This window comes from Aphidius gifuensis, linkage group LG1, assembly GCF_014905175.1.
Source record: "Aphidius gifuensis isolate YNYX2018 linkage group LG1, ASM1490517v1, whole genome shotgun sequence".
Classification (NCBI taxonomy): domain Eukaryota; kingdom Metazoa; phylum Arthropoda; class Insecta; order Hymenoptera; family Braconidae; genus Aphidius; species Aphidius gifuensis.
This window is the reverse complement of record NC_057788.1, coordinates 31,066,699-31,081,303: the sequence shown is the minus strand read 5'-3', so window position 1 is coordinate 31,081,303 and position 14,605 is coordinate 31,066,699. Positions and strand designations below refer to the sequence as shown.

The following is a 14,605-nucleotide window of genomic DNA, read 5'->3' as shown; positions in this document are numbered from 1 at the left end:
TATCTAGTCATTGTTTATGAATTTTTTTTTTTATTCTGTGTAAATTTTATTTATTTTTAGTATTTATTAATTGACTGTTGTTAATTTTTAATTTGAAAGATTTTAAGTTTGATATGGGTGTATAAAAATGTTTTTTTTTTTTGTTTATTTATTAATTTCGTTGTTAAAAATTTGAATAAAAAATGAGTAAAATGATCATTTTTTTTTGTCAATTAATTAGCTCATATATTTAATTATTTTATTTATCAGTGAATACAATCAAATTGTTATTAAAAATTGAAGTTAAAAAAAGATGAGTAATTTCAAAAAGAAAAATTACCATGGAAAATGTTTTATTAACGTAAATATTTTCTGGTTAATTATTTAATTTGTTTCTATATTATTTTACCTATTGAATAATTTAATTATCAGTTAACCATATTACATTATCATTAAAAATTGAAATGAAAAAATGAGTAAATAATTTATTGATGAATAAAAATATTCCAAAAGCAAAAAAAAAAATTATTATTATTATAGAAATCAACATTAGTGTCAATATTTTTCTATGAAATAATTTATTTATTTATTTATAATTAATTAACTAGTGAATTGATATATCGATTTATTTAAAAATTAATTAATCAACTTACTCCATTATTTCATAACAAGTAAAAATTAAAAAACCATAAATAAAAAAAACTCACCATTCAAAAATAATTTTGTGTCTTTGATTAAATCTCAATTCTTCAAAAGATAAATCTTACAATGACGATGACGATGATGATGATGATGATGAACAACCACAACACAAAAATAGTATAAAAAAAAAAAAGCCACAATTTTAAAAATCTATATATACACAGGATATATAAATTGACTATACAAAAAACAAAAAACTCCACGAGAAAAATACACTCTCTCAATAGCTCCACAAATCAAAAAAATAATAATAACAATCCCAAATAAATATATCTATGTATCTAGCATTATAATCTTGATAATTTAATCTTAAAAAAAAAATAACAGTCAATGATAATTTAACCAGTTCACTTGTTCATACAACAATCACTTCAAAATGAAAATACAAAAAAAAAAAAAACACTCAAAAAAAAAAACAAAAAACTATAAACACCATGGGTCTGTAAGAATCCATAAAACCCCCATAAAATATTTACATACATATGGAGTAAATATATACAGGATACAAACACGTTTTTTTTTTTATCAAACAATAATTATTATAATGATATTTTTGATAAACAAATTGTAATAAACACCGCTGTCAAATCTTTGAACAATTGTAATAATTATTTGTTTGAGCCAACAATAATGAATTGATAATTTAATTGTTAATAATTTATTATAAATAATATATAATAAATTAAAAAAAGGATAATGTCAAGTATTGTCACAAAGGAACACCACCACTGAATAAAGCAGAATGGAGCGCGGGTCAGCGGCCGACTGTACAGGACTGGTGAGTTGCCTCTTGCCTGGTGCCTTTGCCTTGCTTTGCCTTCTTTTACTCAACTTGTTAATATAATATAACATATATATATATTTTATATTATATATATATATAATGCTTCTATATATACATTATTCACTTGGGCGCTTTTGCTTTGTTGCTGTTGTACCATGCATATCCTATACTACACTTTTTTTTCTTTTTTTTTTCATAATAATAATAATAAAAAAAGAAAATAGTAAAAGTCGATTATCGAATTGGAATATCTCGAATTGACTCGAAGTGTAGATAGATATATTTTTTTGCTTGATTTTGATTGGTTGAATTTTATGAATTTTTACATGCGCAGATAACTTCGGGTTGTGGGAATTTATTTTGAAATTTAAATGTGTATTTTTAGGATTTTTTTTTTTTTTTTGATGGAAGAGAGGGTTTTATGGTTTTACTAGTGTTAAATAGTAAAAATAGATAAATTTATTGTAATGGATTTTAATGTACATGAAAATATGACCTATATTTTATAATTGATCAATAATAGTTGTATTATTTAGTTGATTTTTTATTTGTAAAAAAATTTTGTAACTAAAAATTTATTTTGTTTATTTATTATATTAATATTATAAAAATTTATTTAACTATTTATTTATTTGTTTAATTATTTATTCATTTAAATATTTATTTTATTATTTAATTATTTTTTTAGATACTTTTTTAGCTGCACAATATGAAATAATTGACTTTGAAATTTAATTTATTATATAATTTATCTATTTGTTTATTTATTAATTAAATCAGTCAGTTAATTATTTAGTTAATTGTTTTAATTTAGTTATTCAATTGTTTGTTTATTTATTTATTGTTAATTTTATATTTTTATTTTATTGTTATTGTTAACCGCATTTATTTTTATTTAATAATCTTTGTTATTTACTTTTTTTTCCATTTTTAATTGTTAATCAAATAAATATTATTTGACGTATACGAGTAAATTTAATATGTCATTTATTTATTTATCCAATCTATTTTAATGACAAAATTTTTATTTTTAAATACAGTTATATTGTTTATTAAAGTTCATCATTGATTTTAATTTAATGCATCGTATAACACATAGATTAGTTTTTTAAAACGTTATATACATATTTATTGTTTAATAAATAAGCGTGTTTAACACCCTAACTTGGTGAAAATATATCATTAACTTTATCAAAATGCAACTCAATTTTTATTATCTAAAGTGTGTTATTAAATGTTACTAACTAATATTACATTTTAAATATTTGTTTATTGTTCGTTCTACAAGTGAACAAGCAACATGCAACTCGTCACTAAATTATCTCTATTGTTGCAATTATTTGTCTCAATACATACTATTGTTATTTTGATTTCTTGTCTCTCTGCCAATGTCAATTTAACAAGTGGTAAGTTGATCTGTAAATTATATCTATTCTGTAAATTATAAATTAATTAATGATTTTATTATTTTTATTTCAGCATCATCATTAAAACATGATGTTAGTCAAAAAGAAAGCAAAAATAATTTACCACTAAATATCAATGATGGCAAAAATGATGATGAAGATATTAGCGAAGAAAAATTATGTATTTCCTGTGAATTGATGACTGATTCGCTAAACACCATTAAAATATTGATGAATAAACTTGAAGATGTTAGTAAAAAATATTGTTCAGCTACATTTTCAGCAATTGAAAAAAAATCATCAGGTAATTATTATAAATAATAAGGATAAAAAAAATAATGTAAATGATATAATTTAAGTATAATTTATATGATTGATAGATACTAGAAGTCGTGGCTCAAGAGCAATGACAAATTTAGAAGACAATGATGAAGAACAATATCCACAAGTACGTTGGAAAAGTCCTGATTTTATGAGGGGTAAAAATGGAGATGTTAATGATCGTTATAGACCACCAGGACAAGGTGGACAAGCTGGACAAGGTGGACGACCAGTACCACCACCACCACAAGCATTACCAATGCCAAGATTTCCAACAAGAGGTCCAACATTTGGACCACCAAGAGGTGGTAATAGAAGAGGATTGGTTCCAATAAAAAATATTACAAATCCATTGGAATTTTTAAATTTAAATGTCGAAAAAGAAGAACAATCTGGACATTGGAAAGGTCAAAATTTTATCAAAAGTACACATGATGGAATTCGTGATATATTACGTCCTGTATCATCATTATTACCAGTTGGGCTAGCTCCATCAATACCATTGATAACACATAGATCATCATTACCATCAAGACAATGGAAAGATCCAACAACACAACAAGAAAATAATGATAAACTTTCATCAACAAAATTTGATAGTTTATCACAATTATTAACATTAAATAATTTATTTCCACGTGATGAACAGGATATTATGATTACTGAAAATGATGATATTCCAACTATTGTTATTCATGATGAAAAAGAACTGGAAAATTATAAAAATGAAGACATGGTTTGTTGATTTATCAATTATTATTTATTAATTAAATTCATCATCTTAATTTAATGATAAATCATTTTTTTCATCAGGTTTTCTTTTTATGTTCTAAAATGAAAAATTCAAGAAGACATCTACAAACTGATGATTTAAAAAGTCGTCATAATAAACCAACTCGCATTAATAAAGCCAAAAAAAATAAAGAAAATACAAAATTTCATGATGATGATACTAATATCAATACAAATATAAATTTAAATAATATTATGAATTAAAAAAATCTCAAATAAATTAATTTTAAAATTGTTTAACAATTTTAAAAAATAAAAAAATTACAACATAATAAATTAATCAATATTATAAATAATAAATAAAAGCTATAAAAAAATATGTATTCATTTTTTTTTTTTCTTTTCAGAAACACGTGTGAATAATTTATGTCTTCAACTAAAAATAAAAACAAAATTTATGTTTTAATTTTCTCTACACACATGGCCTATATTTTTATAATTAAAAAACAATAATAACAACAACAATAACCAATTATAAATCAATTAAATAAAATAGTTAAAAATCTAATTCTCATTAAATATTAAATGAATGACATTAACGTCTCATTCATTTATTAATCGATTCGTTTTAATGTAAATTTGTTTGATTTCTCTTTCCTTTTCATTTGAAAAAAAAAAAAAAACCAAAGTAATATGGTTTGTTAATATACATTAATATTTTTTTTTTATGCATCGTATAAAGATTAATTTTTGAAAACCTATATATTGATTGTTAAATAAATAATCATGTTTTAAAGCGTGAAGTAACTAAAAATATATAATCAGCTTAATCAAAAACCAACTCAATTATTATTATCAGAATATCAACAATGATATTACTCAAATAAAATATATTGCAATAATTTTGTATTGATCATTCTACTCGTTGACAGTCAACATGAAACTAGTATCAAAGTCATCAGTATTCAATCAATCATTTGTCTCAATTCAAATTATTGTTGTATTGCTTTTTGGTATATTTAACAATGTCAAGCTAACAAATGGTAAGTTGATAAATCATTTGAATCAATTAATAAATTAAAATAAATATTTTATATAATACGTATTTTATTTTTAGCAACATCATTACATCGTGATGTTAATCAAGAAGAATTCAAAAATAATGAGCTAATAAATAGAATTGATGGCAATGATGATGTTGATGAAGATGGAAACAAATTATGTATTTCTTGTAAAATAATGAATGATTTAATAGGCACCATGAAAACACTGATGAATAAACTTGAAGATGTTAATAGAAAACACTGCAGTGGTAAATATCCATCAATAAATAAAAGAACACATGGTAATTTTAATAATTATATTGAAAAAAAATAATGATATTAATGTTGATAATTTATGTTTAATATAGATGGTAAAAATCGTGGTGCAAGAGCAATGACACAATGGATGGCAAGTGATGAACGAGATATACCAGGTGGTTTCCCAGGAAATCATAAAAGACCTCCATGGCTTAATCGCAGAAACAATGTTAATGGACAAGATGAATCACCATCAGGTACTAATCAACAACAAGAACCATCAGTTGATAGAGAACCATCACCATCAGCATTACCACCAAGACCAAGATATCGTATTGATCAACAAAAAAATCAAAATACAAATACCAATTTTAATTCACTAGGTCAATCAGCTGATGTTGATGATAATGATTTTTCTGATAAACAACAAAAAAATCCAGCAAACACACAAGGAATATCAAGATTATTAAAAGATAAAAAAAATAATAATGAAAATGATGACAATAATATTTCACCAACTTATATCATTGATGATAATTATGATCAAGAACATGGTAAAAGTAAAAACAAAGTAAGTTTTAATTATATTTTTTAATCATTATTTTTTTCGATTGAATCATTATATATTTTATTGTGTTTTTTTTTTAAATTTTTTTATTCTAATAGGTTGTCTTTGTATGCTCAAGAATGAAGGATACCAAAAGAAAAAGACAAATGGGTGAATTAAAAAATAGTAAAAAAAATTCATACAGAAAAAATAATGACATGTCATCAAACGAAAATAATAATATTAATACTAATATTAATGTAAATAGTAATTCATTTCGTAAAAATCGTAAAACAATAATAACACCAACAACTGAAATGATTGCTTTAAATTCAAATGATACAGTTGCACATAATGAAACTGATTTAAATAACACAACAAGTGCCAATAATGAAGGTACTTCAAGACCAATGTAACTATAATATGATACAATTAAATTATGATGATGATGATAATAAACACTTAATAAATAATAATAAATGAAAATTTGAAAATAATATTATAATGTTGTTGTATTTATTTTAAAATATATTATCACTATTATTAATTTAACTATAAAATTTTATTTATTAATAATCTTAATAAATACAAAAGGTTAATTTTTTAAAACCTATAAATTAATTATTAAATAAATAAGCGTGTTTAATGCGTGAAGTAACTTAAAGTATATAATCGATTTAATCCATATACAATTCAATTATTATTATCAAAGTATAACTTTGAAAATTTGTTCATATGAAATATATTTCAAGTATATTATTCATTGTTCATTCAACTGGTGGACAAGCATCATGCAGCTAGTATCTAGCTCATCAATATTTGTACAGCTATTTGCCTCAATTCATATTGTTGTTTTAGTTTTTTGTATTTTTAATAATGTCCATTTGACAAGTGGTAAGTTGATCAAACAATATTCTGTAAATTATAAATTAATTAATTGTTTTATTATTTTTATTTTAGCAACATCATTAGAACATGATGTTAGTCAAGGAGTAATTGAAACTATTGATCCAATAAATAGAATTGATGATAGTGATGATGATGATGAAGATAGTAGCGAAGAAAAATTATGTGTTTCCTGTGATTTGATGACTGACTCGTTAAACACCCTTAAAATATTGATGAATAAACTTGAAGATGTTAGTAAAAAATATTGTTCAGCTACATTTTCAACAATTGAAAGAAAATCATCAGGTAATTATTATAAATAATAAGTATAAAAAAAATAATGTAAATGATATAATTTAAGTATAATTTATATGATTGATAGATACTAGAAGTCGTGGCTCAAGAGCAATGACAAATTTAGAAGACAATGATGAAGAAGAATATCCACAAGTACGTTGGAAAAGTCGTGATTTTATGAGAGGTCAACATGGGACAATTTTTCGAGACATGTATAGTCCGCCACCACCACCACGAAATCCAAGAACATTCCCAAGATTTCTACCACCAAGAGATGCAGGAATCGATGAACGATATCATTCAAAACAAAGAATGTTATCACCCCCAAATAATCAATATTTAATTAAAAAATTACCTCATCATTCACAATCATCACCAGTTTATTATTATAAATTTGATGAGCCAAATAAATTTATTGCACCACCACCGTCATCATCATTGTTGTTGTCATCTAGACCTTTAATTTATCAACAACTTGTGGCACAACAAAATTCACCCTTAAAGAATGGACATTATGTTACACCAGCTGGTTTAAATAATGAACGAGTAAGTTAATCAATATATATTATTTTTAATTAATAAATAATTAAAATTTTAAAATTAATTATGTTCCCTAGGTCTTGATGTGTCCAACTAAAAATGCAGCAAAAAAGAAACACAGAATTAGTCAAATGAAACACAAAATTAGCCAAATGAAAAATAGTAAAAAGAAAAATTCAAGGGGACATAAATATAAAAAAACTAAAGAAATTCAAAAATCAAATAGTGTTAGTAATAGTAATATAAATATTAACAACAATTCAAATGGTCCAGATATTCATAAAACAACTACTGAAAAAATTTCTTCACATTCAAGTGAAACATTTTTCACTGACAATTCAACAAATTTTGATATTGACGATAGTTTAAGTTTCAAATGATTATAACTATTTAATGATAATGATGATGATGATATTACATAAAATTAATAATAAATGAAAATTATACAACATAAATTTTCTAGCTTATATATTTTTTTTTTCTTTCTAATTTTTATGTCTTGATTTATCTTGATGATATAATAAAACTCTTTATAATGACGAATAAATAATTGAATTTTTAATTAACTTTTAATTTTAGTTAATAAATTTGATACTTATTTTGTTAATTTATTTTCTTCGTGCTTGGATTTTAAATTTTTAATTCATTAATGTTTATTGGTGATTTGTTTATGATACATCAATATATTACATGTAGCTTAATATTTTTATTATTGGAACAAATTTCTTATCAATTTACTGCATAAATTACCTTACATATGTTTGTTTATTTTTGTAATATTGTTTTTTATTACTAAACTTTGCAGTTCAATTTTTTTACACACATAGTGACTCAACAATAATAATAAATAAACAAAATTGACAAGTTAAAAAAAAAATAAACAAACTGACGTTTGCTTGAAATTTTTATTGTGAAAATAAAAAGTTTATATATTAACGTCATTAAATATTAATAAATCATTCGAGTTAATTAAAATTTACATGTTAAGGTAACTATTATTAATTGAGTTTAAAAAATTATATCATTGAATTATTATTTAAATTAAAATAGTAAAATATTCATAACCTCAAATTTTATTCCAAGTGTCAAAAAATGTTGATACATCAAAATTAACAATAATAAATAAATAAATGATTTGTCAACGAATAAATAATGAAAAATTGTTAGCTTAAAAAATTAATAAAATTATTTAACAATGAAAATTATTGTCATTAAAACAATTACTTAACAAATTTAATTTTTAATTTTTTTTGTGAAATAAAGTAATTATTGATAAATAAATAAAATAAAATTTAATTAATTAATTAATTTTGTTGAGAAATAATAGGTGTATTAAATAATTTACTTCTTTAATTTTAATAATAGTTATAAACAATGTAATTTATTAATTTATTTTATTATAAGAAATAAATATTATGTAATTTTTTAATTGAAAATTTCTATGTGTTTTTTCTAGTTTTAGTTAATGTTGCTGTATTAATTGTAATTATGAGTGCATTACAATTATAATGAGTACGTAATTTACCTAGATAAAATTATATAATTTATAAAAAATAATCCAAGATGAATTACGGTGTTGATTGGGAAGCTGAACAACGTCAAACATTGTTGGATGGACGAGCAGCTCTAGAACGCACTGCTCAAGTAAATAAAATAATTTATTCCAAAAAATATAGTTATTCATTAGGAACAAATTAATAATGTTTATAATTAATTCATTTTAGTCATTCTCAAGATCACAAACAGTTGCAGCTGAAACTGAACAAATTGGTAGAGAAGTTATAAATGAACTTGGTGGTCAAAGAGAAACATTACTACGTGCAAAAGGTAGACTATCAGAAACAGATCAAGAACTAGACAGTTCAAAAAAAATCATGCGTCTTATTGCACGAGGTGTAATGACCAATAAAATTGTATTAATATTAATAATAATCCTCGAAATTGCAATCTTACTTTTAACAATTTATATTAAATATTTTCATAAAAAATAAATTAAATTTATCAATAGATTTTAATACCAAATGACAAAAAAAAAAATAATACTATTAATTAATAAATTTATATTATTTTAAATTAAAAAATCAAAGACAAAATATTTTTATTTTAATATTTATTGTAATAATTATTATAATTCAATTTATGAATTTTTATAAAATGCTAAAATTCTACGAAATACTTCAGGATTGTATCCCTCAAATATTGGCTTGCCAGTTTCATATTTTGAAAGTTTATACAAATCAATTTGTGGCATTGACCACCAATAATTAACTTTTGAATTATTTGAATAATCATTAATATTTAATGTATTTAATTGTAAAACTGAAAAATGAAATGATTGTCCATTTGTTTGTACACATTGTATTGTCAATGGTTCTGGTAAATCACCATTGAAATCTGGACCATATTTTTGACGTGCACAACCAGCACCAGCTGTGAATGATTTGATCAATGATCTAGCTAGCAACTGATTTTCTCTAACTGGTAATTCAGTTAAATTAATAACAGTTTCAGGATCATGATAAAAAAATATTGTATGTGGATTTATCCACTCGCAATCTTTTGCTATTGCTGAAATTAAATGTTTTAAAATTATTATAATAAAATTTAACGTTGATTATTTAATTAATACTTACGATACATATCAATTGATTGATAAATATTTTTCCTTTGTAAACCAACTGTTGGTGCCATTGGTCGTAAATCTGGTAATGACAAGCCATCAATTGATATGTCATCTGTTAAAACTGATGGTGATTTTTTAGATGCAATCATTAAATCAATCTTCATGTTTAACAACATTGTTATTGAGTCTTTAACAATTGGTACTTGTATTGTAGCATCATCAATTATTTGTCTTTCTTTAATCATATTTTTGCCACACATAACTTCACACATTTGTAACATTTTTCGTGATAAATTTGATGCTTTTTTAACATGTGTTATACCATAAACACGAGGAAAATTCCATGCTGGTCTTGTTGGATCTTTAAGTTTAGGTAATTTTTTTTGTTCAGCATCAAATATAGTTGATGTTTTTATTGTTTTTTCAACAAAACTATCAATGACATTTGTTGTTTGACAATCATTTGACATAATTGTTTCTAATTTATCAGGCATACTGTCTTTAATTAAAATTGTTTTTGTTAATAATTGAGCTTGATCTGTACCCTGAACTAACAATTCATGATCATCAAATTGCCAGCAATATTTATCATGCCAATCTGGATGTGTTTTATCCATAGCTTGTGGTCTTTGTATTAAAAAATTTTCAGTCTCCAAAACAACTCTGTAATTATAATAATATCAATGTTAATTTAATAATTATCCTAGCAACAAATTTAGCTAATAATATTTTACCTTGGCGCTAATGGTTTGAAAGGCAGAATAAATTCTTTTGGATCAGCACATTTAATGCCTTGTTTAGCTAGTGAATCTTCAATAAATGTTTCATATGGTATTTGTTTACCATGACGAAACCAATTATGTTTTATCAAACGACCCAAATGGTACTTGCAAAGTACACTTGTAAATCTCATTGTTTATATTTATTATTTACTGAAATCAAAAAATTGACAATTAACATTTCTATTAGGTTATCCTTACACAACTTATTTCTATAGAAATTAAATTAATTTAAATTACAACAATATCAAATATACACTACCTTTATTATTGTTAATTTAATTTTAATTTTATTTCATACAAAAATTATGTTAATTAACAATTATTTATTTATTTATTTATTTATTTTACCACACATGCAAGTGTACAAATCCCGCAGCCATTTTAAAACACACAATTACTTTTTTCGAATATACAAATACAAACACACACATGCACACAGTAATTGTTTATCATACCGGCATGTTATTTGTTGTTATTTATTAAACAATATATAATTATTAATTAATTAAAACTTGTTGATTAATTATAAAATAAAAAATGCGTATTAAATTTGGCTTTACAATATGGAAAAGATATTTACATCATTCATCACCACAAAAATTAAATAATTGGAAAAAACCAGTTGGTTTTGATACTGGTATATCAATTTATAATTACATGATAAAAAAAAAAGTACCATTAATATTAAATAATAAAAATATTGCTAAATGGTACATGTGTGGACCAACTGTTTATGATTCAGCTCACATTGGACATGCTTGGTAATTTAAATTTACATCTACAATTTTTTTTTTCATTATAAATAATTGTTGTTTTTAATAATTACAGTACATATACACGTTTTGATATTATAAGAAGAATATTAAGTGAACATTTCAATATAAATGTTATATGTGTTATGAGCATAACAGATATTGATGATAAAATAATAAATCGTTCATCTGGTTCATCACAATTTTCTGACTGGAAAGAGTTGAGTAAATATTATGAAAATGAATTTAATAATGACATGAAATTATTAAATATACAATCACCATATTTAAATTGTCGTGTTACTGATTATATACCACAAATAATTGACTTTATAAATGTGTTATTAGAAAAAAATATGGCATATGTTGTTAATGGATCAGTTTACTTTAAAACACTTGATTGCAATTTGTATGATAAATTTGGTAAGCTTGATAAAAAAGCAATAAACATGGATAATCCATCAGAACGAGGTGAAAAAAAATCATCATTAGATTTTGCACTGTGGAAAGCATCAAAAACAATTGATGAACCATCCTGGAAAAGTCCATGGGGAAATGGTCGTCCAGGTTGGCATATTGAATGCAGTGCAATGGCTAGTTTTACACTTGGTTCAAATATTGATATACACAGTGGTGGCATTGATTTGATGTTTCCACATCATGAAAATGAAGAAGCACAATCATGCTGCTATCATTCAACTGGCCAGTGGATCAACAATTGGCTACACTCTGGTCTGTTGCATCTTGATGATACCAAGATGTCAAAAAGTCTCAATAACACTGTGACAATTAGAAATATGCTTGATAAATATACACCAAATCAATTTAGATTATTGTGTCTTTATACACATTACAGATCGACAATTGAATTTAATGAAAAAACAATGGATAAAGCTGTAGCATTGATGAAAAAGTTTGAATATTTTTATGGTGATTGTAAAAATTATATTTCTGGTAAATTACAAGCTAATAATATTGATGAAGCTTTGATATATGATAGATTAATAAATGCTCAAGTTAATATTAAAAATTACCTGGCAAATGATTTTGGTACACCACAAGTTATTGAAGAATTATCAGAACTTGTTACAGTTGTTAATAAAATGATTGTTCCAAGTGATCCTGATAGTAATAATACAACAACTGGTGCAAGAAGTGCTGATTGTATTGCAGCTGTATCACAATATGTTGATAAAGTTTTAAAATCATTTGGTATTGTTAATAGCCAAGAAGTTATCCTAGCTAATGATGATAAAATCAATCAAATTGTTGATACACTTGTCAATTTTAGAAGTACCATTAGAAATAAAGCATTAAAAGATTTTAAAGATCAACAACAAAAAGAATTATTAACAATTTGTGATGATGCACGAAAAAATTTATCTGATTGTGGTATTAAAATTAAGGTAATTATTATTAATAAATAATAGTTTTAAATTTTTATATTATTATTAAATTGGTTATTTTTTTATTTTAGGATTTCAAGGATAATTCAACTTGGACTATTTTAGAAAAATAATAGAAAAATTGGTTATTGTATGTAAGAGATTTGTTTTAAATTTTAATAAAAAATAATTAAATCATACAATTGTTATAAAGAGAAAATGTTTTTTTTGTTTTAATTAATTATTTTTAGCTTTTTTCGAATTATCAGTGTCATTATTTTGTGGTAATTTTCTTTTACGTTCTTCTTTACGTTCAGCCATTGTTTTTTTAAGACCTTTCATTTTTCTTGTTTGAATACTATTAATATTTTGTACTCCCAAATGAATTCTTCCATGTGTAGAGCCAAGATTATCTGTACTAATATTTTTCTTCTTTTTAACTTTAAGTTCCTTGGGTTTTCTTGTAGCTTGTTTGAACAAATCATCAGATGCTAATTTTGTACGTCTTACAACTAAATCCATACGTGGTCCAATTTCAACTAATTCAACTCTTGGTGTTTTTGTACCAGATTTTTTCATTGATACTCTGTAAATTATAATAATATTAATTATAAATAAACAAACTTTCTGGCTTTGATAATTAATAATTTATCCATAAACTTACTTGTAACTTCTGAGATATATTTTATTCTCAAATGCAGTAAAACTTAACACATGTTCTAATCCTTGAAGTCTAACATTATCAACAACTTCACGATGAAACATATCAACAAATAAATTTCTAATACGTCCATATTCATGATTAGTATCAAATAATTCACCATTAAATACCAACATTGGCTTTAAACCAGTTGATATTTTATCAGTTTTAAATTCTTTTAAACTAACATAATTTTCAACTCCAAATTCAATCATGTCAAGTAATGTATGCTCATATGTTCTTCCCATTATTAAATTATGTGGACGTTTTTTATTATTTGATACAAACATAAACAATGGAGCATTATGTTTACGACTGAAATTTTCAATTGGTGTTATATCCTCAAATGGTAATATTATATTTTTCTTTTGTAATAATGCTGCTGATGGTTTTTTCAAATCATACTGTAAAATAAAATAAAAATATTTTAAAATTAATTATCATTAATTATTAGCTAATTTAATTAATTATATTTAACTTACCAAATCTCTCATGGCATTATTGACATATTGAGAAGCTGTACTTCCTTTGATACATAATGTATCTTTAAGATCTTCAATTAATTTTGGTTCTCTGTTAACAATGGCTCTTTTACCCTTGTGGGTTTTTGGTTTTCTAAAAAATTAATCATTTGTTAATGCTGCTCTATTATTAATTAATTATTTTATAAATAAACAATTTACTTACACAATTCTTTGTAAAACAGGCATATTTATTTATTAACTTTTTCTTTCAATTAAATTACAACATTAATTTATTTATCTACAAGTTAATTGAGGTTATAAAGTCTTATATTAATAACCATGTGCGTCAATTTATTGTCTCTCTTTCTGCTCTCTCTCTTACACACTTAGGCCACTTTGGTG

The 14,605-nt window shown here is 23.5% G+C and overlaps 7 protein-coding genes across 9 annotated transcripts in view; 4 read left to right on the top strand and 3 right to left on the bottom strand.

The window, feature by feature from the left end:
* Positions 1-1,450, bottom strand: part of LOC122860420 (probable serine/threonine-protein kinase clkA) — a 32,289-nt gene extending 30,839 nt beyond the window's left edge. Inside the window, exon 1 of the mRNA XM_044164228.1 lies at positions 687-1,450. The gene's annotated coding sequence lies outside the window, so the exon portion shown is untranslated. The remainder of the gene's footprint in view (positions 1-686) is intronic.
* LOC122860433 lies at positions 1,397-4,735 on the top strand. The gene is made up of 5 exons (XM_044164248.1): positions 1,397-1,459; positions 2,754-2,871; positions 2,945-3,175; positions 3,252-3,928; positions 4,006-4,735. Exons 2-5 carry the CDS (start codon positions 2,766-2,768, stop codon positions 4,186-4,188), a joined length of 1,197 nt encoding a protein of 398 aa, XP_044020183.1. The 5' UTR covers positions 1,397-1,459; positions 2,754-2,765; the 3' UTR covers positions 4,189-4,735.
* Positions 4,692-6,325, top strand: LOC122860435 (putative uncharacterized protein DDB_G0277255). 2 transcript variants are annotated; one of them, XM_044164252.1, is made up of 4 exons: positions 4,692-4,967; positions 5,042-5,236; positions 5,336-5,796; positions 5,892-6,325. In XM_044164252.1, the coding sequence occupies exons 1-4, from the start codon at positions 4,862-4,864 to the stop codon at positions 6,186-6,188; spliced, it is 1,059 nt and encodes a 352-aa protein (XP_044020187.1). In that variant the 5' UTR covers positions 4,692-4,861; the 3' UTR covers positions 6,189-6,325. The 2 variants fall into 2 exon arrangements, with proteins under 2 accessions (XP_044020187.1, XP_044020186.1); XM_044164251.1 differs by having other exon boundaries at positions 4,718-4,967; positions 5,042-5,269.
* A 148-nt stretch (positions 6,326-6,473) lies between these two features.
* Positions 6,474-9,071, top strand: LOC122860434. Of its 2 annotated transcripts, none has more exons than XM_044164249.1 (5): positions 6,474-6,666; positions 6,733-6,966; positions 7,043-7,503; positions 7,575-8,485; positions 8,954-9,065. In XM_044164249.1, exons 1-4 carry the CDS (start codon positions 6,564-6,566, stop codon positions 7,875-7,877), a joined length of 1,101 nt encoding a protein of 366 aa, XP_044020184.1. In that variant the 5' UTR covers positions 6,474-6,563; the 3' UTR covers positions 7,878-8,485; positions 8,954-9,065. The 2 variants fall into 2 exon arrangements, with proteins under 2 accessions (XP_044020184.1, XP_044020185.1); XM_044164250.1 differs by having other exon boundaries at positions 6,499-6,666; positions 8,960-9,071.
* A 503-nt stretch (positions 9,072-9,574) lies between these two features.
* On the bottom strand, positions 9,575-11,296 carry LOC122860431 (39S ribosomal protein L37, mitochondrial). The gene is made up of 4 exons (XM_044164246.1): positions 11,162-11,296; positions 10,855-11,052; positions 10,131-10,783; positions 9,575-10,065 (listed from the first exon to the last, which is right to left on the bottom strand). Exons 2-4 carry the CDS (start codon positions 11,031-11,033, stop codon positions 9,635-9,637), a joined length of 1,263 nt encoding a protein of 420 aa, XP_044020181.1. The 5' UTR covers positions 11,034-11,052; positions 11,162-11,296; the 3' UTR covers positions 9,575-9,634.
* Positions 11,297-11,324: 28 nt separating this feature from the next.
* LOC122860428 (probable cysteine--tRNA ligase, mitochondrial) lies at positions 11,325-13,251 on the top strand. Its single transcript, XM_044164242.1, has 3 exons — positions 11,325-11,663; positions 11,731-13,060; positions 13,132-13,251. Exons 1-3 carry the CDS (start codon positions 11,440-11,442, stop codon positions 13,171-13,173), a joined length of 1,596 nt encoding a protein of 531 aa, XP_044020177.1. The 5' UTR covers positions 11,325-11,439; the 3' UTR covers positions 13,174-13,251.
* On the bottom strand, positions 13,191-14,572 carry LOC122860439 (ribosome production factor 2 homolog). Its single transcript, XM_044164253.1, has 4 exons — positions 14,427-14,572; positions 14,222-14,354; positions 13,704-14,143; positions 13,191-13,625 (listed from the first exon to the last, which is right to left on the bottom strand). Exons 1-4 carry the CDS (start codon positions 14,447-14,449, stop codon positions 13,277-13,279), a joined length of 945 nt encoding a protein of 314 aa, XP_044020188.1. The 5' UTR covers positions 14,450-14,572; the 3' UTR covers positions 13,191-13,276.
* Between the last annotated feature and the right edge of the window lie 33 nt (positions 14,573-14,605).